The sequence below is a fragment of the Podarcis cretensis genome (assembly GCF_951804945.1).
Source record: "Podarcis cretensis genome assembly, chromosome: 4".
Classification (NCBI taxonomy): Eukaryota; Metazoa; Chordata; class Lepidosauria; order Squamata; family Lacertidae; genus Podarcis; species Podarcis cretensis.
The window spans coordinates 2,526,550-2,550,460 of NC_137173.1; the positions used below are offsets into that span (position 1 = coordinate 2,526,550).

At 41.9% G+C, this 23,911-nt stretch overlaps 2 protein-coding genes across 2 annotated transcripts in view; both read right to left on the bottom strand.

Moving 5' to 3' along the window:
• LOC307214725 (uncharacterized protein) overlaps positions 1-23,911 on the bottom strand; it is a 67,289-nt gene that overhangs the window by 29,397 nt on the left and 13,981 nt on the right. Inside the window, exon 3 of the mRNA XM_079973659.1 lies at positions 23,789-23,870. Within this exon, the coding sequence (XP_079829785.1) occupies positions 23,789-23,870 (82 nt within the window). The remainder of the gene's footprint in view (positions 1-23,788; positions 23,871-23,911) is intronic.
• Positions 484-14,269, bottom strand: LOC307214827 (uncharacterized protein). Its single transcript, XM_079973859.1, has 3 exons — positions 13,955-14,269; positions 4,074-6,175; positions 484-1,070 (listed from the first exon to the last, which is right to left on the bottom strand). The coding sequence occupies exons 1-2, from the start codon at positions 13,986-13,988 to the stop codon at positions 4,656-4,658; spliced, it is 1,554 nt and encodes a 517-aa protein (XP_079829985.1). The 5' UTR covers positions 13,989-14,269; the 3' UTR covers positions 484-1,070; positions 4,074-4,655.

Sequence of the window (23,911 nt, forward strand, 5' to 3'; positions counted from 1 at the left end):
TCCTTTTTCCTCCTGTGATGAGGCTACATTTTAATATTTTAATGTTTCGATATTTCAATGTTGTATTTTAATTTTGTTTTTAAGTTGTAATCATTCATCTTGTTTTTATTATTGCTTGTAAGACGCTCTGAGCCTGGCCTTGGCTGGGGATGGCAGGGTATAAATAATAAAATTATTATTATTTATTATTAAAAGTCCAGGGAACATTAGATGCCTCAAATTTTTCCGATGAAGTATTTTATTCAGTCTCACCTGCAATCATGTGTGCTGAACACACAGAAACACATACAGATAATGAAATTACTGGGAGTTACAGTCTCCAAATAAAACTCAATACATGCAAGCAGATTGATGGAAGAGGACACATGATTTCCCCATCTCCTTTTTAAAAAAAACATTATTTTTCTTTATCTTCATGGTACAGAAGATAAATATTCAGAAAGCAATAGTTACAACAGTAAACAAAAAGTAACTTGACCTGATGGAATTTCAGACTTTCAGCATGTCATTTGTTAAAGTTTCATTTCATTATTCTAAAACAGGCATCCCCAAACTCGGCCCTCCAGATGTTTTGGGACTACAATTCCCAGCATCCCTGACCACTGGTCCTGTTAGCTAGGGATGATGGGAGCTGTAATCCCAAAACATCTGGAGCGCAGAGTTTGGGGATGCCTGATCTAAAAGACCACGATACATTTTCCCGTGAGTGTTGGGTGGATTCCTGCAACAGTTTTAACAATTTATATATTTAATAAACATTTGCCACGTGTTATAAAAGGAATATGGATTGTGTTCCCCCACCTTCTTGATTTCCCTGGGCAAACAAAATTTAAGATACTTAAATTGTAGTGCCCAGAATTGAACACAATATTCTAGGTGGGGCCTGACCAAGGCAGAATAAATTGGTACTATTCCTGCCCTTGAACTGATTCTGCCTTCTGCCACATTGGCCTCCGCTCGCTGTTTGGTGTCGTCTGCAAATGTGATAAGCATCTCCTCAGTTCCTTCATCCAAGACATTTATAAAGACGTTGTACAACAATGGGCCCAGGACAGAACCCTGCAGCACCCCTCTTGTCACTTTTCCCCAGGATGAGGAGGAACCATGAAGGAGTCCTCTTTGGGTTTGGTCAGTCAAATCCACCTAACAGTTACCTCATTCAGCCAACATTTTACCAGGTTCCTCACATAAATATCACGGGCGACTATTTCCACAGCAGTCCGCTGATCAACAAACTTTCTAACTCCATCCAAAAAGAAAAAAGAAAAAGAGAGATTTCTTTGGCTTGACGAGTTTTTGAGAAAGCCTTGTTTTCAACTTTTATAGTTCCAATTACAGATAGGTAGCCGTGTTGGTCTGCCATAGTCAAAACAAAAAATTCACAAGACAGAGAAACCAGTAGGAGAACACTTCAATCTCCCAGGACATTCTATACAAGATCTCAAAGTAGCTGTTCTATTACAAAGGAATTTCAGAAATAGACTGGAAAGAGAAGGTGCTGAATTGCAACTTATTACCAAACTTAAAACCATGGAGAGACCTGGTCTGAACAAAGACATTGGTTTCTTATCTCATTATACATGTGTCAGAGCTGCCTCCAGGTCCCAGCTCACAGAGGACCAACGCTAGGCTGTAGTTATGTACAAAAGTCTTTATTGAGATTCAGTCTCCATTTTAAAGCCGCAGCGTGCAGCTCTACGTCCCGACCTTAGACCGGCGAAGTCCCGTCTGAGTCTCCGCCCCCTCCACACCAGTTTAAGACTCTCGCTTTGCTCCACCTCTTCCAAAGTTCCTTTCTCCTCTGGGCCCTCCTGCCCGCTAGGGTCTCATCCTTCCTGGACTCCTCTGACGCTGACCCTGACGATTCTTGCCCCTCCTTCCGGCGGGCTTTAGGACCTGGTTCCCTATCCGGGCTACCTTCTGTGCCGCTCGCCTGTACCTTTGAACTTGGCGCGCGCGCCCAGCCTGCAACTTTCCTCTTAACCGTTAACTCGCTCTCCGATGGAGGCGTGGTCAACCCTGACTCATCTTCTCTCGCTGGTGGTGCATATGTGGGCTCTGACACCTGGGACTCCTCCCCCCCACTACGCTCTGGTGGGGAAGCTGGTCCTGATTTCCAACTGCTGCTCTGGGAGTCCCCGCTGGCCCCTTGCTTCTGGGGTGTCCCCCTTGGGTCGCCCCTTGCCCTGCCCATCGGCGCCCCCTTCTGTGAATCTTCCGATTCGCTGGAGAGGCTCATGGAATCTATCGGGCTGCTGTCATATTCTCCTACGCTGCCCTCGGATTGCTCCCCCTCGCTTTCCATCTCCTCTCCTCCCTGCGCTCCCGCTGAGTCCCTGACAACATGACAAAGCCATTTTTCACCTTCTCACCCCTTGCTTCACCCATTCCCACCACCCTTCTGAGTAATACCCCTCCCCACCTTCTCACTATATAGAAGGGTCTGGTGACTTCTGTTTCAGTGTATCTGAAGAAGTGTGCATGCACACGAAAGCTCATACCTAGAACTAACTTAGTTGGTCTTTAAGGTGCTACTGGAAGGAATTTTTTGTTTCAGCTTGTATGTTTATGTTCTGAAACACCAAGAAATCAGATAAAGGGCACATAATTTTTTAAAATGATGATAATAATAAGGATATTGACAAGCCGAAACATATGCAAATGAAGGCGATCAAGATGGTCTTGCTTTATTTATGCATTTATTTAATTTCTATAGTGCCCTATACCTGAGGTGCCAACTTGAATAAAATATAGAAGGGGTTTAGTAAGCCCCTCCTCGCATAATCAATACACGATGTGGGGCATGCATGCCATTTGAATGGCAATGCCTATCAACTGGGGGGGGGTGCCCCCCTGAAATATTTTATGAAAGGGGCAAAGACCCCTCATCCTCTAAAAGTTGGCTCCTGTTCCCTGCTGTTGCATTCTGAAGGCAAAGGACGGACTGGATCCTGATTAATACAATAGACACGAGGCTTGACCAGCAAGACTCTGGGAGAAAGTGCGCGTTCCACTTCCTGGCCCAGGTCGTTTTTATTAACAAAAGCACTTTAACACAGCGTTTGTAAGGGCATTAGCGAAACAGTTTAAAAAGGTATGCAAAAATGTAACAGAAAAGGGTGAAAGACTAAAGTTATATTATGTCGAAAGTAAATAATAGTTTAAAGGAGTTTAAGTATAAGGAGGAAAGATTGGAGACATAACAGAAGAACTTTAACACAGCGTTTGTAAGAACCAATCAGATTTCCTCTGAGCATTTCAAAAAATCCTCACGTGGGGACAAAGGCAGATCAGAGGAAGCCTCTTAACTACAAAGAACTATTTACTATTTGAGCATGCATACAGGCTAAATAAACAGGAACCAAGGAGGAATTAACAAACCCCGGTGGTAATAAACCCAGCAGTAAAAGGAAAGACAGGCATTTTACCACATCCATGTGAACTCTGTTCCTGGCCCTAAGATCTACCTAAAGATTAACAGAAGCTACATCAAAGCTACCTCCCTATTTTTATGTACCCAGGAGCCCTGGTAAGCAACTGGTCTGTGTTAGAATGCTTTACACGTGACTGACAGACATAGAGAAAATGGGGCAGAGATGCAGAGGCTTGTGGGATCGATCAGAAATCAAGTCAATGACCCAAACCCAGTCAAAGCGATGCGTTCACCATTGACACGGTAGCTTGCTTCATTTTTCATAATTCCTCATAGCAATCCCACATGACCAGACACCTACACCCACAGTTCTCAGAATGGTTTCAACATAAAATCACAATATGAAAACACAAAACCTGTAACCCCCCACCGCCCCTGGCAAACAAAAGTTGAGATTCTTAAATTGTGGTGCCCAGAATTGAACACAGTATTCTAGGTGGGGCCAGACCAAGGCAGAAGAAAGTGGTACTATTCCTGCCCTTGATCTGATTCTGCCTTCTGCCACATTGGCCTCCGCTCCCCTTTTGGTGTCGTCTGCAAATGGGATGAGCATCCCCTCCGTTCCTTCCTCCAAGTCATTTATAAAGACGTTGAACAACAATGGGCCCAGGACATAACCCTGCAGCATCCCTCTTGTCACTTTTCCCCAGGATGAGGAGGAACCATGGAGGAGGACAATTTGGGTTTGGTCAGTCAAATCCACCTAACAGTTACCTCATTCAGCCCACATTTTACCAGCTTCCTCACATAAATGTCGCAGAGGACTTTGTCAAAAGCCTTACTGAAATTGAGATGCAGTATTTTCACAGCAGTCCCCTGATCAACAAAGTTTGTAACTGCACCCAAAAAAAGAAATGAAAAAGAGAGATTTATGGGGCTTAACTTGTTTTTGAGAAAGCCCTGCTTTCAACCTTGAATAAAATATAGGAGGGGTTTAGTAAGCCCCGCCTCAGTTAAACAGTCAGAGGATGCGGTGCAAGCATGCCATTTGAATGGCTGTTCCTATGAACTGGGGGGGTGGCACCCTCACATATCTTTTTGGGGGGCAAAGACCCCTCAGACTCTAAGAGCTGGCTCCCATTCCCTACACTCACAGGTCACAGGACGGTTACAACATAAAATCACACAATGAAAACACAAAACACACAGCCCAAAACCTGTAACCCCCAACTCCCCACCACATTTAAATAGGGCATTAGATGTCATTCAGCCAAAGGCCTGTTTAAACTGGTGTGTGTTTCCCTAGCACTGAAAGTTGTATAATGAAGGGTTTTCCACTCTTCGTATGAATTCTTTGATGGAAAGTGAGATTGGAGCTCTTCCTGAAGGTCTTTCCACATTCCAAGCATTGATAGGGTTTCTCCCCTGTATGAATTCTTTGATGGGAAGTGAGACACTGACTGTGACTGAAGCTCTTTCCACATTCAAAGCATTCATAGGGTTTCTCCCCTGTATGAATTCTCTGATGGGAAGTGAGATTGGCGCTCCGACTGAAGCTCTTTCCACATGCCACACACTGATAGGGTTTCTCCCCTGTATGGATTCTTTGATGGAAAGTGAGATTGGAGCTCTTCCTGAAGCTCTTTCCACATTCCAAGCATTGATAGGGTTTCTCCCCTGTATGAATTCTCTGATGGGAAGTGAAACTGGCGCTCTGACTGAAGCTCTTTCCACATTCCACACACTGATAGGGTTTCTCCCCTGTATGAATTCTCTGATGGGAAGTGAGATTGGCACTCTTATTGAAGCTCTTTCCACATTCCACACACTGATAGGGTTTCTCCCCTGTATGAATTATCCAATGGGAAGTGAGCTTGGAGCTCTGACTGAAGCTCTTTCCACATTCCACACACTGATAGGGTTTCTCCCCTGTATGAATTCTCTGATGGGAAGTGAGATTGGCGCTCCGACTGAAGCTCTTTCCACATGCCACACACTGATAGGGTTTCTCCCCTGTATGAATTATTTGATGGGAAGTGAGAGAGGAGCTCTTCATGAAGCTCTTTCCACATTCCACACACTGATAGGGTTTCTCCCCTATATGAATTCTTTGATGGGAAGTGAGAGAGGAGCTCTTACTGAAGCTCTTTCCGCATTCCACACACTGAAATGGTTTCTCTCCTGTATGAATTCTTTGATGGGAAGTGAGAGAGGAGCTCTTCATGAAGCTTTTTCCACATTCCACACACTGAAATGGTTTCTCTCCTGTATGAATTCTTTGATGAGAAGAGAGATGAGATCTTCTACCGAAGCTCTTTCCACATTCCTCACAGTTATAGGGTTTCTCTCCTGTATGAATTCTCTGATGGGAAGTGAGAGAGGAGCTCTTCATGAAGCTCTTTCCACATTCCACACACTGATAGGGTTTCTCCCCTGTATGAATTATCCAATGGGAAGTGAGACCGCCGCTCTGACTGAAGCTCTTTCCACATTCCACACACTGATAGGGTTTCTCCCCTGTATGAATTCTCTGATGGGAAGTGAGATGGGCGCTCTGACTGAAGCTCTTTCCACATTCCACACACTGATAGGGTTTCTCCCCTGTATGAATTCTCTGATGGGAACTCAGAGAGGAGCTTGTACTGAAGCTCTTTTCACATTCCAAGCACTGATATGGTTTCTTCCTAATGGCATTTCTTTGATGGGAAGTAGAATGGGAACTTTTTCCACATTCAAGATATTGATACGGCTTCTCCATTTTGTCATGGTCACCCTTGTTCTTGATTTCCAGTCGCTCGCCATCTGCAATGAAGAGAAATGGATTAGAGTCTCAGGGAGAAATTAATGAGGAATAGTTGTTAACATTGGTAATAGAGGCATAACGCAAGTGGTTTAGATGGATGGGTTTACTAAGGGGTTGGGTGCATTTATTCACGGGGTTCAACTGGCATCCTTAGGGGAACCTGTGATATATGATTTAATATATATATATTATTTTTATTAATTGCACATATTAGACTTCCGGTCAGCGCCAGCAATTAATGGTGGACTTTTCCCGGAGCTCCGGGAGAAGTGTGCTCCGCGGGTTCGGGTCCTGCCACTACGGCGAAGCGGGGACCCTTAAAAATTACAGGTGGAGAAGCCTGTAAACAAGGAGGCTCGGCGGGTACCATTACGACCCCTCCGAACTGCGAAAGAGCCTTTTTAAAGGCTCTGGAATGGTGTCGGGGGAGCGCAGTGCTGAGATCCGCTACCCAGCCTGTGGAGCGAAGCCGCGTCGCCATTATCGGAGAGCGCTGATTTCTTCCGGCAAATTGATCCTGAAAGCATCTACTCATGAGTAGGATTAAAAGCTTAAATTGGACTTTAAAGAGTAAAGATTCAAAGACTTAAATTGCTTGAAAGTTTAAAAGATTGGCCACCACGGGAAAGGTACAAAAAGGAAGTCTGCCTTACCGCATTGTAGTGAGAAGAAAGCAAAGAAACTATCAAACTGAAACCTTTGAGGATTGCATTTGAATAACAAAGCCATTGCCTAAAAGCAAGATACCCCCTCACTTAGCGGGCAGGAGCGGTGAGGGAGAATTGCCATTGAACTATTGAACCTGCATGAAAGGAAAGAATTGAATTTTATCCATTGTCTTCTGTATCCTGGGAACGGACTGCCCTGTAAGAAGGGAGAAGGAACTTTGAACTGTCAAAAGTGAGAGCCTTGAAATAACTGGGAAAGATACAGTGTTGAGGACTTTTACCTGGACTGTTACATATTTGTAACTATTTAAGAAAAAAGTGCTGGAACTGGGGACTTTCTCCTTTTTAGAGAGACGGGGGGGGGACTTTGAGACAATATATCTGTTGTAAGAACTGTGAACTGTGAATGCAAGTTGGGAATTCCCCTCTCTAGAGGAGACTTTGTTACATTGTGAGAAACAACTAAGCAACTAGAAGCTGAGCCACTGAAAATTTACTAGTAAAAACAAATCTAGGAGTGTGGGACTGACCTTGGCCTGGCTGATAGTGGCATGGCAGATGGTAAAGGAAAGATAGATCAGGCTCAGGAGAAAAACCTCAGATCCGGCAAAACTTACAGCACTACACAGCCAAGAAGGGCCTCATTGATAGGAGCAGCTGCGGCCTCACAAACAAAACCTAAAGCCATGTCTGCAGAAGATGCTTTGACGAAAGCTCTTGGAAAAATAAACGAATCTCTGGAATTTTTAACAAAACAAGGGACTGATACAAGTAAACAAGTAGCTGAGATCTCAAAAAAACTTGATCTGAATACTTCTAGCCTAAAAGAATTGGGAACTCAAGTTACTGCTAATGCTCAGAATATTGGGAAACTCCTAGAGGAATCAGCTACTACCCGAAAGATTGCTGAGGAGGCAAAGGAGGTTGCAACCGAAATTCAGGGAAAAATACCCCCGGTTGTAAAGAAACTGGCGGACTATGATTTATCCTTTGCTATGATAGAACTTCAAAGGAGGGATCGTAACTTAAGATTAAGATTTGTCCCAGAAAGTGAACAGGACAACTTGGTGGACTTTATTATAAAAGAATTCTATGACTTTTGGCAAGAAGGCCTGCAGGGGGAGGAAGTTAAGATTGTGAGTGCATTCAGACTTGGAATAAGACAAAAAAAGAACAAGCCAAGAGACTGCTTGATTACTTTGGGATCAAGAAGAAGAGTTTGGATTTGATATCCCGCCTTTCACTCCCTTTAAGGAGTCTCAAAGCGGCTAACATTCTCCTTTCCCTTCCTCCCCCACAACAAACACTCTGTGAGGTGAGTGGGGCTGAGAGACTTCACAGAAGTGTGACTGGCCCAAGGTCACCCAGCAGCTGCATGTGGAGGAGCGGAGACACGAACCCGGTTCCCCAGATTAGGAGACTACCGCTCTTAACCACTACACCACACTGGCTCCCAAAGGAGGAAAGAGATAAAATTTTAAATTTGCACTATCAAAATACACTGCAAATTGAGGATTCTTTCATGGAGATCTTCAAAGATATCCCAAAGCCTATTCTAGATGCAAGAGAGGACTACAAAGATCTGGTTGTACTACTGAAAAAAAGCAGAATCTTCTTTAGGTGGGAATTCCCCCAAGGCCTATCTTTCAAATACAGAGGAAAGAAGGTTAGACTAAGGACACTGAGTGACAAAGACAAATTCTTGAGAGATCACGAAGAAGACTTAGTGAAGGAAGCAGAACTTGGAGAAGAGCCAACAATACCAGGAAAAGGAATATTGGACTTGGCAAATTTATCGTTTGGACTACAGCCACCAACAGAAGAAGAGCAACAATTGGGAGCAGTAGGAGGAGTAAGTAAATAATCCCATCATGGCCCTGCGACTATTGAGCTGGAACTGTAATGGACTCAATATTCCCCGGAAGAGGAAGAACGTTTTTCATATTCTACAGAAACAACAATTGGACTTGATTTGCCTGCAAGAGACACATGTGACAAGAACAAATAGAAAACTATTCCTTCCAGTAGCACCTTAAAGACCAACTAAGTCAGTTCTTGGTATGAGCTTTCGTGTGCATGCACACTTCTTCAGATACACTGAAACAGAAGTTTCCAGACCCTTCTATATAGTGAGAAGGTGGGGAGGGGTATTACTCAGAAGGGTGGTGGGAATGGGTGATTGGCAGATAGCTGTGATGAGCCTGTTGACGACTCTTAACGACTACAATAGGTCTTACAGGAAAAAGCAAGGGGTGAAAAGGTGAAAAATGGCTTTGTCATGTATAATGAGATAAGAATCCAAGGTCTTTGTTCAGACCAGGTGTCTCCATGGTTTTAAGTTTGGTGATAAGTTGTAATTCAGCAGCTTCTCTTTCCAGTCTATTTCTGAAATTCCTTTGTAGTAAAACAGCTACTTTGAGATCTTGTATAGAATGTCCTGGGAGATTGAAGTGTTCTCCTACTGGTTTCTACTTCTTTATGGAATAGTTCTAGTTGTTATGTTACCTAAGCCTGCCTTCAGGGATATTGGCAGAGTTTTTTTTTGTTTTGACTATGGCAGACCAACACGGCTATCTATCTGTAACATAGAAAACTACTTATCAATAAAAAACTAGGACATGAATTTATTTCATCTGACAGAGTGAAAAAAAGAGGAGTGGTTATATATGCAAAGGATAGATTGATGCCGAAACAAATATTTAAAGATGAACAAGGAAGATATCTGGCAATTGAAATCCAAGTACAAGGCCAGAAATTTTTGATTCTAGGAATCTACGCACCAAATGAAGGCAAATCCGAATTTTTTAAAAAGTTGCATGAGATTTTGTTGGACTACATGGATTCAAATATAATTTTGATGGGAGATATGAATGGAGTTGTCTCTACATACATGGACAAAGCACAAAGACAAGTAATTTCTAAAGACGGAAGGCTACCAAAAACATTTTTTGAAATGACTGACAATATGGACTTAGTCGATATTTGGAGATTAAAAAATCCTCTTGAAAGAGAAGGAACCTTCTTTTCTGAAGCCAAAATGACCTGGACTAGAATTGACCAAATATGGGTTACTAGAGGACTGGCATCAAAGATAAAAAAAGTGGAAATCTGCCCAAAGACTTGCTCCGACCATAACGCCATGAAGATGGAGATGAACCAAACAACAGCTGGCACTTTCAGATGGAGGATGAATGACTCATTATTCAGAGATAAAGAATTTTGTAAAAAGGCCCAAAAAACACTAAGAGACTATTTTGAAATTAACATGAGATCTAATGTGGAAAAAAGAGTAATCTGGGACGCAAGCAAAGCGGTTATGAGAGGTTTCTTGATACAACAAAATGCAATAAAGAAGAAAAGCCAAAACGAGAAAAAGGATAAGATATTAGAAAATATTAAAGAAGGAGAAAAGAAATTGAGATCAAAACCAAAGTCTCAGGAGATCTTGAGAGAAATTAAATTATACCAAATGCAATATATGGAACTGATGAACCAAGAAATAGAATGGAAAATTAAACAAATGAGACAGAAAACGTTTGAATCTGCTGATAAATGCGGGAAATTTTTGGCTTGGCAATTGAAGAAGAGACAAAAACAGTGACAAATTTAGATGTGGATGGAAAGAACATTAACAATCCAACTGAAATTAGAAGCTGCTTCCATAGATACTTTAAACAATTATATGCACAAGGGCCAGAAAAAGAGATTGATATAGAACAATTCTTGAAGAAAAATGGGATGAAGGAAATTTCATGTCAAGACAAAATGCTTCTGAATCAGAAAATAACTGAACAAGAAATAGTAGATGCCATTCAAAACATGAAACTGGGCAAATTTCCGGGACCTGATGGACTGACTTCCAAATATTACAAGGCTTTAAAAGAATGGCTAATACAACCTTTGAAGGAAGTCTGTAATGAAATCTTTGAGGGGAAAGAAGCACCTGATACGCGGAAAGAGGCTTATATCACGCTTATACCGAAGACAGAGACTGAAAAGACCCAACTTAAGAACTACCGTCCAATCTCTTTATTAAATGTGGATTACAAAATTTTTGCTGACATTTTAGCTAAGAGATTGAAAAAAGTTTTGACGGGGGAGATTCATAGGGATCAATCGGGCTTCCTCCCGAGAAGACATCTATCAGATAATGTAAGGAACATAATAGATATTTTGGAAATGTTAGAAGTCAATATAAATACAAAAGCTGTTTTGATATTTGTGGACGCGGAGAAAGCCTTTGACAATATTTCTTGGACCTTTATGAAGAAGAATCTCCATGGGATGGGGGTAGGCCAAGGTTTTGAAAACGGTATAGGCACAATTTATTCTGAACAAAAAGCAAAGCTAATTGTAAATAATATTATTACAGAAGAACTTAAGATAGAAAAAGGGACACGTCAGGGGTGCCCAATTTCCCCACTACTTTTTATTTCGGTCCTGGAGGTTTTGCTGAACATGATAAGAAAGGACCAGCTGGTTAAAGGGGTTCAGGTCGGAGCGAGACAATATAAATTGAGAGCATTTGCAGATGATTTGGTACTTACATTGCATGAGCCGGAATCCAGTACGAAAAGGGTTTTGGAATTAATTCAAGAGTTTGGTCAAGTGGCAGGATTTAAATTAAATAAATTAAAGACTAAGGTATTAGAGAAAAACCTAACAGTAAGAGGGAAGGAGAGGTTTCAGAATGAAACAGGTTTAACAGTGGTTAAGAGTATAAAATATTTGGGGTTTAATATGACAGGTAAAAATATGAACTTATTTAAAGACAATTATGAGAAATGTTGGAACCAAGTGAAAAAAGATTTAGAAATTTGGTCGAACTTGAAGCTTTCTTTGTCTGGTCGAATAGCAGCTATTAAGATGAATGTATTGCCTAGAATGTTATTTTTGTTTCAAACAATGCAAATTGTTGATAAGATGGAGTGTTTTAAGGGATGGCAGCGAGATATTTCTAAATTTATCTGGCAGGGCAAAAAGCCCAGAATAAAATTTAAGATCTTAACTGATGCAAAGGAAAGGGGGGGATTTGCCCTGCCAGATTTGAAACTTTACTATGAATCAGCAGCTTTCTGCTGGTTGAAGGATTGGCTGCTCCTTAAGAACACAGACATTTTAGATTTGGAAGGTTTCAATAATGTTTCTGGGTGGCATGCATACTTGTGGTATGACAAAGTTAAGGTTCATAAAGGTTTTAAAAATCATATTGTCAGGAAAGCATTGTACAATGTTTGGATCAGATATAAAGACCTACTGGAGAGCAAAACTCCAAGGTGGCTTTCACCAATGGAGGCAAAAGCTGTGCAAAAACTCAATATGGAGTGTATATGGCCGAAATATTGGGAACTTTTAGAACAGGAGGGTAGTAACTTCAAATTGCAGAGTTTTGAGAAATTAAAGGATGAAGTGAGAGATTGGCTCCACTATTACCAAATAATGGAGGTTTATAAGATGGATAAGAAAATTGGCTTCCAGGTGGAGAAATCGAAACTGGAAACAGAATTGTTAGAATCCAATACTAAAAATTTATCAAAAATGTATAACTTGCTGCTGAAATGGAATACGCAGGATGAAACAGTTAAATCAGCTATGATTAAGTGGGCGCAAGATATTGGTCATAACATTATGTTTGCTGACTGGGAAAGGTGGTGGACCACCGGCATGAAATTTACGGCGTGTAACGCCTTGAGAGAAAATATTATGAAAATGATATATAGGTGGTACATGACCCCAGTCAAGCTTGCAAAAATTTACCACTTGTCAGATAACAAATGTTGGAAGTGTAAAGAAAATGAAGGCTCATTCTTTCACCTCTGGTGGACATGCCCAAGGATTAAGGCTTTCTGGGAAATGATATATAATGAAATGAAAAAGATGTTTAAATACACTTTTCTGAAGAAACCAGAGGCCTTTCTCCTGGGTATGGTCAGCCATGTGGTGTTAAAGAAGGACAGAACTTTGTTTTTGTATGCCACAACAGCAGCAAGGATCCTTATCGCAAAGTATTGGAAGACATCAGATCTACCCACTCTGGAAGAATGGCAGATGAAGATGACAGACTACATGGGACTTGCAGAGATGACGGGCAGAATCCGAGACCAGGAGAAAGAGACAGTGGAAGAAGATTGGAAGAAATTTAAGGACTATCTTAACAAATATTATAAGATTAAAGAATGCTAGATTGACATGGACTTAAAAATATTGGTTTTCAGAGACATTAGAGTAAGAAAAGGAATGGAATTAGTAAGAAACTTTTGGGAAATAAGGGAATGGAGTTGCTGATGGGATAATGAAACTAGAATACAAAACGGTCAGGTATGAGGAAGTCGGGGAAATAAGGTTGAGAAAATAAGTTTTGAAATTATACTTGTTGTTTTTTGTTTGTGTTTGTTTTTATTGTAGTTGTTTTTTTGTATTTGTATGTTCTTATTGGAAAATTAAATAAATATTATTTTAAAAAAAATTAATTGCACATATTAGTTGCACATATTTTCCAAGATTACAGCTCCAATACCACATAATAAATATTTGGCTTTGACAGCCTTAGACTTCCTTCAACCCCTTCTAATGGTTTTCTAAATTTCTTTCTGTTTTGCATTTTTGTTACTGTTCTTTTTTTTATATATACATACTATTTTTACTATTCTTTTATTATTGTGCATAAAAAGGAATACAAAAACACACAAAGAAAAATACATAAACACAGAACAATCTGCCATTTCCAGATTTGTCAGTCTTCTATTTTGTCAACCAAAAGCTTATAGAAGGAAAAACAAAAATAGAAAGCCTACTTTAGACAGAAGCTCCTTCAACTTCCCTAATGACTCTGAAGTTTGCAGTCAAAAGGGTCTGGGGAGTTCAGACCAGAACGATACTTGTTTAAGAATCTGCAACCAGAGGAAGAACATCCACAGAAAAAACAGTAATTTACTGTTCAAGGTTAATGGGGGAATATTAAAATCCCAGGTGTTATAAGGGGCACTGCTGAATATTAAAATCCCAGGTGTTATAAGGGGCACTGTTGAATTCTGTGAAAATATATGAGGTTCATCATAGAGAGCTGTTTTGAATTTAAAAACAGATATTATGATCCCACATGGGCCTTACCAAGAGAGGCCACGATCCCACGATTCTCCTCCATGACGTCCTTATGCAGCGCTCTCTGGTCAGGATCCAGCAACTCCCACTCTTTGTCGGTGAAACAAACAGCAACATCTTCAAAGCACACTGGACCCTAAAAGAAAAAGGGAAATGTTCTCCTATGAGACAACACTGTTGTTCACCACCACTCCTTGAGCTAGGACATTGTTCCACCCCTTGGCCTCTGTCCCCACAAGGCTGCTTCCCCTGACCTGATCCACAGCCGCTGCTTCCATTCTGTCCCCATTCAGAGATGGATGAAGAGGTCTAGCCAGTATCACTGTGTCACCTGCAAGAGGGAAAAAGGTAAGGGGGAGGTGCCTGCTTCTCTCACAGGTGAATCAGTGCATCTCAAACTACAGAGGGGCCTTTGAGACAGTCTGGCCTGCTGAGTGCATTTGGATGTTTGGGTGCATTTCAGATGTTAGTTGTGAAAAATATATCTCCCCACCTCTGGGATCTTGGTCCCACTATCTCCCCCAATAAAAGATGAAAAGAACCCACAGATGAGTTTCAAAACCATGGTAGATTAGAAAAGCAATCGTTAAAAAATATATAAAATAAACAGGGTTTTAAAAAATTTAAATCTGATTTTTAAAAATAAATTGCTTTTGGAGGAAAAATCTTTCTATTGATAGTTTTCTATTTAAGTAACATTATAGTTCAAAGGCTATTCATAAGGAAATAAGGATTTGTTTTTAATTATGTAGCATGAGCCTTTATATACAATGTCTAAATTTTTTGGTAAATGAATTCCATTAATCCATTCACAATGTCATGCAATTCCAGAGGTTTCTGTAAGAATATTTGGGGCAGTTTTTCTAACATGAATATATTATCACAGATGTTTGTTTTTGCAGTTCTTAAAAGAGTGAATTTGTGTCCGCAAAGAAATCATGCCTTTTCTTCACAGGAAAATGCTATAAAATAAACATACAGAGTTGAGGAGAAAACCTTAATCCCATTCTCCCTTTGCAAATTTATATACACAGAATCAACCCTTTACTCTTAAATGCTAAATTCCAAGAAGTTCAATGAATAGATGGTTTGGAGTAGAATAGATCTGCTGAAGTAGCTAAGTGTGAAGCAGTAAAAATGAAAGTGCAACCTTGTGACCAGAATACTCCCCAAATCTTGGGACCTTTGGGTGGTAACCGGGATCTGTAAGTTCATGGTGAGACCTTGAAGTGCTTGCCAGTCAACTAATAAGAGTTCACGGGTTCCAGGCCCTTCTTCCCAGGGCTCAACTGGCACTGTCCAAACAATAAAATCTCTAACTACTGTACGTCAGTTAAGAAACATGGATACATATGCTGTAACGTTATTGTTTTAGTTAAATAAAATATTTAAATTGTTATTAAGGAAATGATTATTTATTTATTTTTCTCCTTCCAATAAAGTACAGCAGAAAAGATGTCCAAATATAAACAGCTATCTCAGAGATCCTGACAATAATTCCATAATTATCTATGTATTTCTAACCAAATCAGTAATATTTGATAAAACTGTAAAAACCACTCCGAAAATTTATTATTCTAAAAATGAAACCTTCATCTGGTTGTAAATATTAAGATTATACCAGCAAGAATGAGATTTTCTGTAAAAACAAATGATTTGATTCAAATCCATCCTGTTCAAAGCCAAAGGAATATGACCAAATGGAGAGAGAAAACCCACCTTCCTCCTTACCCAGTGGCCTCACTCTGGTGTCCAACGGAGGCCTCTCTGCCTCACAGGAATCCAGGTCCATTTCTGCAAAGAGATCCTTTCCCTGAAAAAGAAACAAGGATTCAAAACAGAGAATGGGGAGAAATACTAGAAAGAGAATGACAAAGACTTGAAGGGTGTGAGATCTCATTCCATGGATGCCTTGCAGAAAAAGCATGGGCCACCAGCAGACCATTATGGGATGTTTTCTGTCCTGTTTGGAGCCCCTTGGGAGTATCCAGAGGAAAGTCTTTCTCACCTGCTCTCTCTCCTCTGCCTGACTCAGGAGGAAACCTTCGGCCAGGGCCACCGCCTGGGAACTGGTCTCCGCTCCGCATTCCCTCACCCAGCTCTCCATCTCCAGTGGAAGGACAGCCAGGAACTGCTCCAAGATCACCAGGTCCAGCATCTCAGCTTTCGTGTGCCTTTCTGGCTTCAGCCACTGATGGTCAAGGTGGTAGAGTCGGCTGCAAACCTCTCGGGGTCCTTTGGCCTCCTGGCAGCAGAACTGCCTCAACTGCTGGCTCTGCACCTCTGCGCGGAGGGTGTCCTCCTCACCCAGGATCTTCTGCCCAGAGTTTTCCCAGAATCCCCCACTGCTCCCAGTTTGGTTGGCATGGCCTCTTCCTGATCCAGGGCCAGCTGAATCTCGCTCATCCATCTGTGCTCTCAGGAAGCCTCTGAGAGATCGGAAGGAACCCTTTGGTCTCCTGCCAAGTTCTGTCTGTCTTAAGGAGAGGCGCTAGAAATCCTACAAAGCAAATACAGTGTATAAAGTTGTATAAAGTTTACACACCCTCTTCTCTCTCTACTGAGCACCCAAGAATCCTGCAGAATCCCTTTGTTAATAAATACAGTATGGGGGAAAAACATTTTAGATTTCTTTTTAGCAGCAATGCCAAAATTGTTAGGAAACCAGACAATGAGGCAGAAGAGGCTACCAGCACCAACAATAGTGATATAAATCCTCACAGGAAAAATGTTAATCCACCAACTTTCTCAAAGTTGCAGTGAGAACATCCATGGCTGGAGATGTTCTCTAATGTTTCGGTATGCCCTGACTGCCAAGAATTTGCCTGGGCCGAGGACACAGGTTTTGTGAAAGGCAGAGCAGCATAAAGGAATGAAACAGGGAGTATATATTTATATTCTGCTTTTGAAATTTTGTACAGGTGTTAAATGTGCCATTTTTGTGATCTGGAAGGAAGTGGGTGAAATCTAAGAGGAGTCAGTCAGTGAATAAAATTCTCAGGCTCCTTTAAGACCAGATGCGCTGAGTCCATGTTCTCTGCTTATGGTGATGTTTTATTCTCTGGGCTTGGTCTGACTTACATGTGAAACCCATTTCCGGATTGTTTTATTCAGTGCTGTGATGTGTTGCAAAATCCAGGACTGTCCCTGTGAAATAGGGATACTTGGGGGGTCTGCATCACAGACCCCATTCCTTCCCCACAGGAGAAAGGGAATGTAGTCTACAAGTAACTACGGAGAAGAAGAACTGAGCGAAATAACAGAAGCATTGCCTAGCAATGCGAAAGTTGACAAGAAAGCCATCATGGAGGAATTTCGGGGTTTTAAAGACAAGCTGGGCAAGGTCTCCAAGCAGCGTCTGCAGCTTCTGGCTCATATCTTAATCTATGCAGAGTTCTGAACTTCTTGCAGCTTCTCCCACTTCTTGAGGCTTCTCCCACAACCCCCTGAGGGCCAAGTGGGCAGGGCCAAAGGCATCTCCTTTGGAATTTAGGTCAGCAATTTATTATGGTTATTCTATCAGATAGCTTCACACACACACACAGCCATTGATGCCCAGGTCCCTGGAGGCTCAGGGAGTAGCAGCGCCCATTTCCGGCTGCTTTGCCAGCAACAATCCCTTTGGGACAGAGAGGATGTGGTCCTGGGATGCCCTGCTCTGGGTGCGAGGGGATTGCTGCAGTGGCCTCCGTGGGGAGCTGCCCTGGGAGACACTGGGAAACTGGTCCCCAATGCAGCAGCCAGACTCTGGCCTGGGATCCCTCTCTTTACTCCTGCCCTTTCTCTTCCACCTTTTTTTTTGGGGGGGGGGCTAGTCCACCTCCTCGTCCAGCTTTGGGAAACCATTTGCAGATGTTTCCTCTGTTGCGCAATGAGGCTGAGCGATGTCACAGAGAGTTAAGGGACTCCTTTGTGTAAAGAAGGGAGATCTTTTCTGAAGGGGGGGGCGGGGGGCCAAATGAGTTTGGGATCCTCTGATCTGCAGGAAGGAGAGCGTGGCAGCCCTGGCCCCTCCCTGGCAGGACCCTCTCCTCCCCCCTGACTTGGGGTCCCCCCCCCGCAGGAGCAGATCAGGCCCCCCAGGCCCCCTCCCCTGCTGCAGCCCTGGGACCCCCACCAGATCCCAGAGAGAGAGAGGGGAGACTCACCAGATCCCAGGAGGGGAGAGCGAGGCAGCCCTTGCAGCAGAGACACAAAGTAACACCCCCCCTTCCTTGCAGGAAAGGACTGGGAGGGAGGGGCCTTGGCTCTGGAGGACCGGGGGGGGGGGGGCCCTTGCCTCTCTAGGAAGGCAGCTCACTTCCCTTTAACCCTTGCAATGCCGAGTCCCCCCCCCCCTCAGCCCTCTCTCGCTTTTCAGAACCTCAGATTTCTATTATTTTTTATGGATTTAGGGGGAGATCTGCCCCCCCCGGCTCCGCCATCGCCCAGATATCCCTTTGTGGGGTGAGGCTCTTGGCTGGACTCTGAGCATCTCCCTCCCTTGGCCGGAAAGTGGAGGAGCAGCTTGCAGGGAAAAGGACCAATTCTGCAGCTCCAGCTCCAGAGACATAGCAAGGTCAGGTGGTTCCCGGTTTCTCACACACCCCACACACACATACAGACCTTTTTCCATCAGTAAAAGAAGTTACACACGACTATTTAAAATATTTAGAAATAATTGCAAATGAACCGTTTGCTAAGAATCAGATTAAAATACATGTCCACCTTCTAAATATCCGGATGGGCTTGCCTAAACAAACATTTATTTATTTTTGCAGGCACCAAAAAGAAAAGAGGGATAAAAAAGAAGTGCAGGCAGGGAGTTCCAAAGTCTACCTGTCACAAATTCAGGTGTTTTATGTGGAACCAGTAACTCTGCCAATTTTCTCAAAGCAGTTGAATTGGGAATACATGGGGGAAGGCAATCTCTCAAGTAAACTGATCAGAAGCTGTTAAGAGCTTTGTAGTCCACCATAAGATGAGTGGGACCAGGACAATGGCCCGCCTAGCCCGAGAAACGTGGCTTTAGGGAATTTTTTGTAAACCAACCTTTTTTTGTTAAGTACCTTTCATCATCCTCAAGCACCAGCACCAATCAGAAAGAAGCCGTTCCAAAGCAGTGTTGTGGTGCAGAGACAGACAGACAAGTTTTTGGAAGCAGCCAGATTTTTATGTGCCAAACAAAAGCACCATGCATTGCCCTAAAAGTGATCCATGCGACGGTCATCTCCAGGCTTGACTACTGTAATTCGCTCTACGCGGGGCTGCCCTTGAAGCTGTCCCAGAAACTCCAGCGGGTGCAGAATGCTGCAGCGAGGCTCCTCACGGGGTCTCTGCCATGGGAGCATATTCACCCAGTGCTTTTCCAGCTGCACTGGCTCCCGGTGGAGTACAGGGTCAGATTTAAGGTGCTGCTGTTGACCTTTAAAGCCCTTCACGGCCTAGGACCCTCGTACCTACGGGACCGCCTATCCCGGTATGCCCTACGGAGAGCCTCAAGGTCCATAAATAGCAACACCCTAGTGGTCCTGGGCCCTAAGGAAGTTAGATTGGCTTCAACCAGAGCCAGGGCCTTTTCAACTCTGGCTCCGGTCTGGTGGAACGCTCTGCCTCATGAGACCAGGGCCCTGCAGGATCTGATTTCTTTCCGCAGGGCCTGTAAGACAGAGTTGTTCTGCCTGGCCTTTGGCTTGGAGCCAATTTGATTCCCTCCCTCCCTCTCTTTCTTTTTTCCTTTCCTTCTCCTCCTGCGATGAGGCTACATTTTAATATTTTAATGTTTCAATATTTCAATGTTGCATTTTAATTTTGTTTTTAAGTTGCAATCATTCATCTTGTTTTTATTATTGCTTGTAAGCCGCTCTGAGCCCGGCCTTGGCTGGGGAGGGCGGGGTATAAATAATAAAATTATTATTATTTATTATTAAAAGTCCAGGGAACATTAGATGCTTCTAATTTTTCCGATGAAGTGTTTTATTCAGTCTCAGCTGCAATCATGTGTGCTGAACACACAGAAACACATACAGATAATGAAATTATTGGGAGTTACAGTCTCCAAATAAAACTCAACACATGCAAGCAGATTGATGGAATAGTACACATGATTTCCCCATCTCCTTTTTTTAAAAAAACATTATTTTTCTTTATCTTCATGGTACAGAAGATAAATATTCAGAAAGCAATAGTTACAACAGTAAACAAAAAGTAACTTGTCCTGATGGAATTTCCCCTGTATGAATTCTGTGATGGGAAGTGAGATGGGAGCTCTGACTGAGGCTCTTTCCACATTCCACACACTGATAGGGTTTCTCCCCTGTATGAATTACTTGATGGGAAGTGAGACTGTGGCTGTGACTGAAGCTCTTTCCACATTCAAAGCATTGATATGGTTTCTCCCCTGTATGAACTCTTTGATGGGAAGTGAGAGAGGAGCTATTCATGAAGCTCTTTCCACATTCCACACACTGATAAGGTTTCTCTCCTGTATGAATTCTTTGATGGGAAGTGAGACTGCAGCTCTGACTGAAGCTCTTTCCACATTCCACACACTGATAGGGTTTCTCCCCTGTATGAATTCTTTGATGGGAAGTGAGATCGGTGCTCCTACAGAAGCTTTTTCCACATTCCACACACTGAAATGGTTTCTCTCCTGTATGAATTCTTTGATTAGAAGAGAGATGAGATCTCTTACTGAAGCTCTTTCCACATTCCTCACAGTTATAGGGTTTCTCTCCTGTATGAATTCTTTGATGGGAAGTAAGATTGGCACTCTGACTGAAGCTCTTTCCACATTCCACACACTGATAGGGTTTCTCCCCTGTATGAAATCTTTGATGGGCAGTGAGATGTGAGCTCTTTCTGAAGCTCTTTCCACATTCCACACACTGATAAGGTTTCTCTCCTGTATGAATTCTTTGATGGGTAGTGAGCTGGTGGGTCTTACGGAAGCTCTTTCCACATTCCACGCACTGATAGGGTTTCTCCCCGGTATGAATTCTCTGATGGGAAGTGAGAGAGGAGCTATCAGTGAAGCTCTTTCCACATTCCACACACTGATAGGGTTTCTCTCCTGTATGAATTCTTTGATGGGAAGTAAGATGGGCGCTCTGACTGAAGCTCTTTCCACATTCCACACACTGATAGGGTTTCTCCCCTGTATGAATTCTCTGATGGGAACTCAGAGAGGAGCTTGTACTGAAGCTCTTTTCACATTCCAAGCACTGATATGGTTTCTTCCTAATGGCATTTCTTTGATGGGAAGTAGAATGGGAACTTTTTCCACATTCAAGATATTGATACGGCTTCTCCATTTTGTCATGGTCACCCTTGTTCTTGATTTCCAGTCGCTCGCCATCTGCAATGAAGAGAAATGGATTAGAGTCTCAGGGAGAAATTAATGAGGAATAGTTGTTAACATTGGTAATAGAGGCATAACGCAAGTGGTTTAGATGGAAGGTTTTACTAAGGGGTTGGGTGCATTTATTCACGGGGTTCAACTGACATCCTTAGGGGAACCTGTGATATATAATTATATATATATATATTATTTTTATTAATTTCACATATTAGTTGCACATATTTTCCAAGATTACAGCTCCAATACCACATAATAAATCTTTGGCTTTGACATCCTTAGACTTCCTTCAACCCCTTCTAATGGTTTTCTAAATTTCTTTCTGTTTTGCATTTTTGTTACTGTTCTTTTTTATATATACATACTATTTTTACTATTCTTTTATTATCGTGCATAAAAAGGAATACAAACACACACAAAGAAAAATTACATAAACACAGAAATCTGCCATTTCCAGATTTGTCAGTCTTCTATTTTGTCAACCAAAAGCTTATAGAAGGAAAAACAAAAATAGAAAGCCTACTTTAGACAGAAGCTCCTTCAACTTCCCTAATGACTCTGAAGTTTGCAGTCAAAAGGGTCTGGGGAGTTCAGACCAGAACGATACTTGTTTAAGAATCTGCAACCAGAGGAAGAACATCCACAGAAAAAACAGTAATTTACTGTTCAAGGTTAATGGTGGGAATATTAAAATCCCAGGTGTTATAAGGGGCACTGTTGAATTCTGTGAAAATATATGAGGTTCATCATAGAGAGCTGTTTTGAATTTAAAAACAGATATTATGATCCCACATGGGCCTTACCAAGAGAGGCCACGATCCCACGATTCTCCTCCATGACGTCCTTATGCAGCGCTCTCTGGTCAGGATCCAGCAACTCCCACTCTTTGTCGGTGAAACAAACAGCAACATCTTCAAAGCACACTGGACCCTAAAAGAAAAAGGGAAATGTTCTCCTATGAGACAACACTGTTGTTCACCACCACTCCTTGAGCTAGGACACTGTTCCACCCCTTGGCCTCTGTCCCCACAAGGCTGCTTCCCCTGACCTGATCCACAGCCGCTGCTTCCATTCTGTCCCCATTCAGAGATGGATGAAGAGGTCTAGCCAGTATCACTGTGTCACCTGCAAGAGGGAAAAAGGTAAGGGGGAGGTGCCTGCTTCTCTCACAGGTGAATCAGTGCATCTCAAACTACAGAGGGGCCTTTGAGACAGTCTGGCCTGCTGAGTGCATTTGGATGTTTGGGTGCATTTCAGATGTTAGTTGTGAAAAATATATCTCCCCACCTCTGGGATCTTGGTCCCACTATCTCCCCCAACAAAAGATGAAATGAACCCACAGATGAGTTTCAAAACCATGGTAGATTAGAAAAGCAATGATTCAAAAATATATAAAATAAACAGGGTTTTTAAAAATGTAATTTGGATTTTTAAAAATTTAAATCTGATTTTTAAAAATAAATTGCTTTTGGAGGAAAAATCTTTCTATTGATAGTTTTCTATTTAAGTAACATTATAGTTCAAAGGCTATTCATAAGGAAATAAGGATTTGTTTTTAATTATGTAGCATGAGCCTTTATATACAATGTCTAAATTTTTTGGTAAATGAATTCCATTAATCCATTCACAATGTCATGCAATTCCAGAGGTTTCTGTAAGAATATTTGGGGCAGTTTTTCTAACATGAAGATATTATCACAGATGTTGGTTTTTGCAGTTCTTAAAAGAGTGAATTTGTGTCCGCAAAGAAATCATGCCTTTTCTTCACAGGAAAAATGCTATAAAATAAACATACAGAGTTGAGGAGAAAACCTTAATCCCATTCTCCCTTTGCAAATTTATATACACAGAATCAACCCTTTACTCTTAAATGCTAAATTCCAAGAAGTTCAATGAATAGATGGTTTGGAGTAGAATAGATCTGCTGAAGTAGCTAAGTGTGAAGCAGTAAAAATGAAAGTGCAACCTTGTGACCAGAATACTCCCCAAGTCTTGGGACCTTGAAGTGCTTGCCAGTCAACTAATAAGAGTTCACGGGTTCCAGGCCCTTCTTCCCAGGGCTCAACTGGCACTGTCCAAACAATAAAATCTCTAACTACTGTACGTCAGTTAAGAAACATGGATACATATGCTGTAACGTTATTGTTTTAGTTAAATAAAATATTTAAATTGTTATTAAGGAAATGATTATTTATTTATTTTTCTCCTTCCAATAAAGTACAGCAGAAAAGTTGTCCAAATATAAACAGCTATCTTAGGGATCCTGACAATAATTCCATAATTATCTATGTATTTCTAACCAAATCAGTAATCTTTGATAAAACTGTAAAAACCACTCCGAAAATTTATTATTCTAAAAATGAAACCTTCATCTGGTTGTAAATATTAAGATTATACCAGCAAGAATGAGATTTTCTGTAAAAACAAATGATTTGATTCAAATCCATCCTGTTCAAAGCCAAAGGAATATGACCAAATGGAGAGAGAAAAAACGCCTCCCTCCTTACCCAGTGGCCTCTCTCTGGTGTCCAACAGAGGCCTCTCTGTCTCACAGGAATCCAGGTCCATTTCTGCAAAATGATCATTTTCCTGAAAGACCAACAAGGATTCAAAACAGAGAATGAATGGTG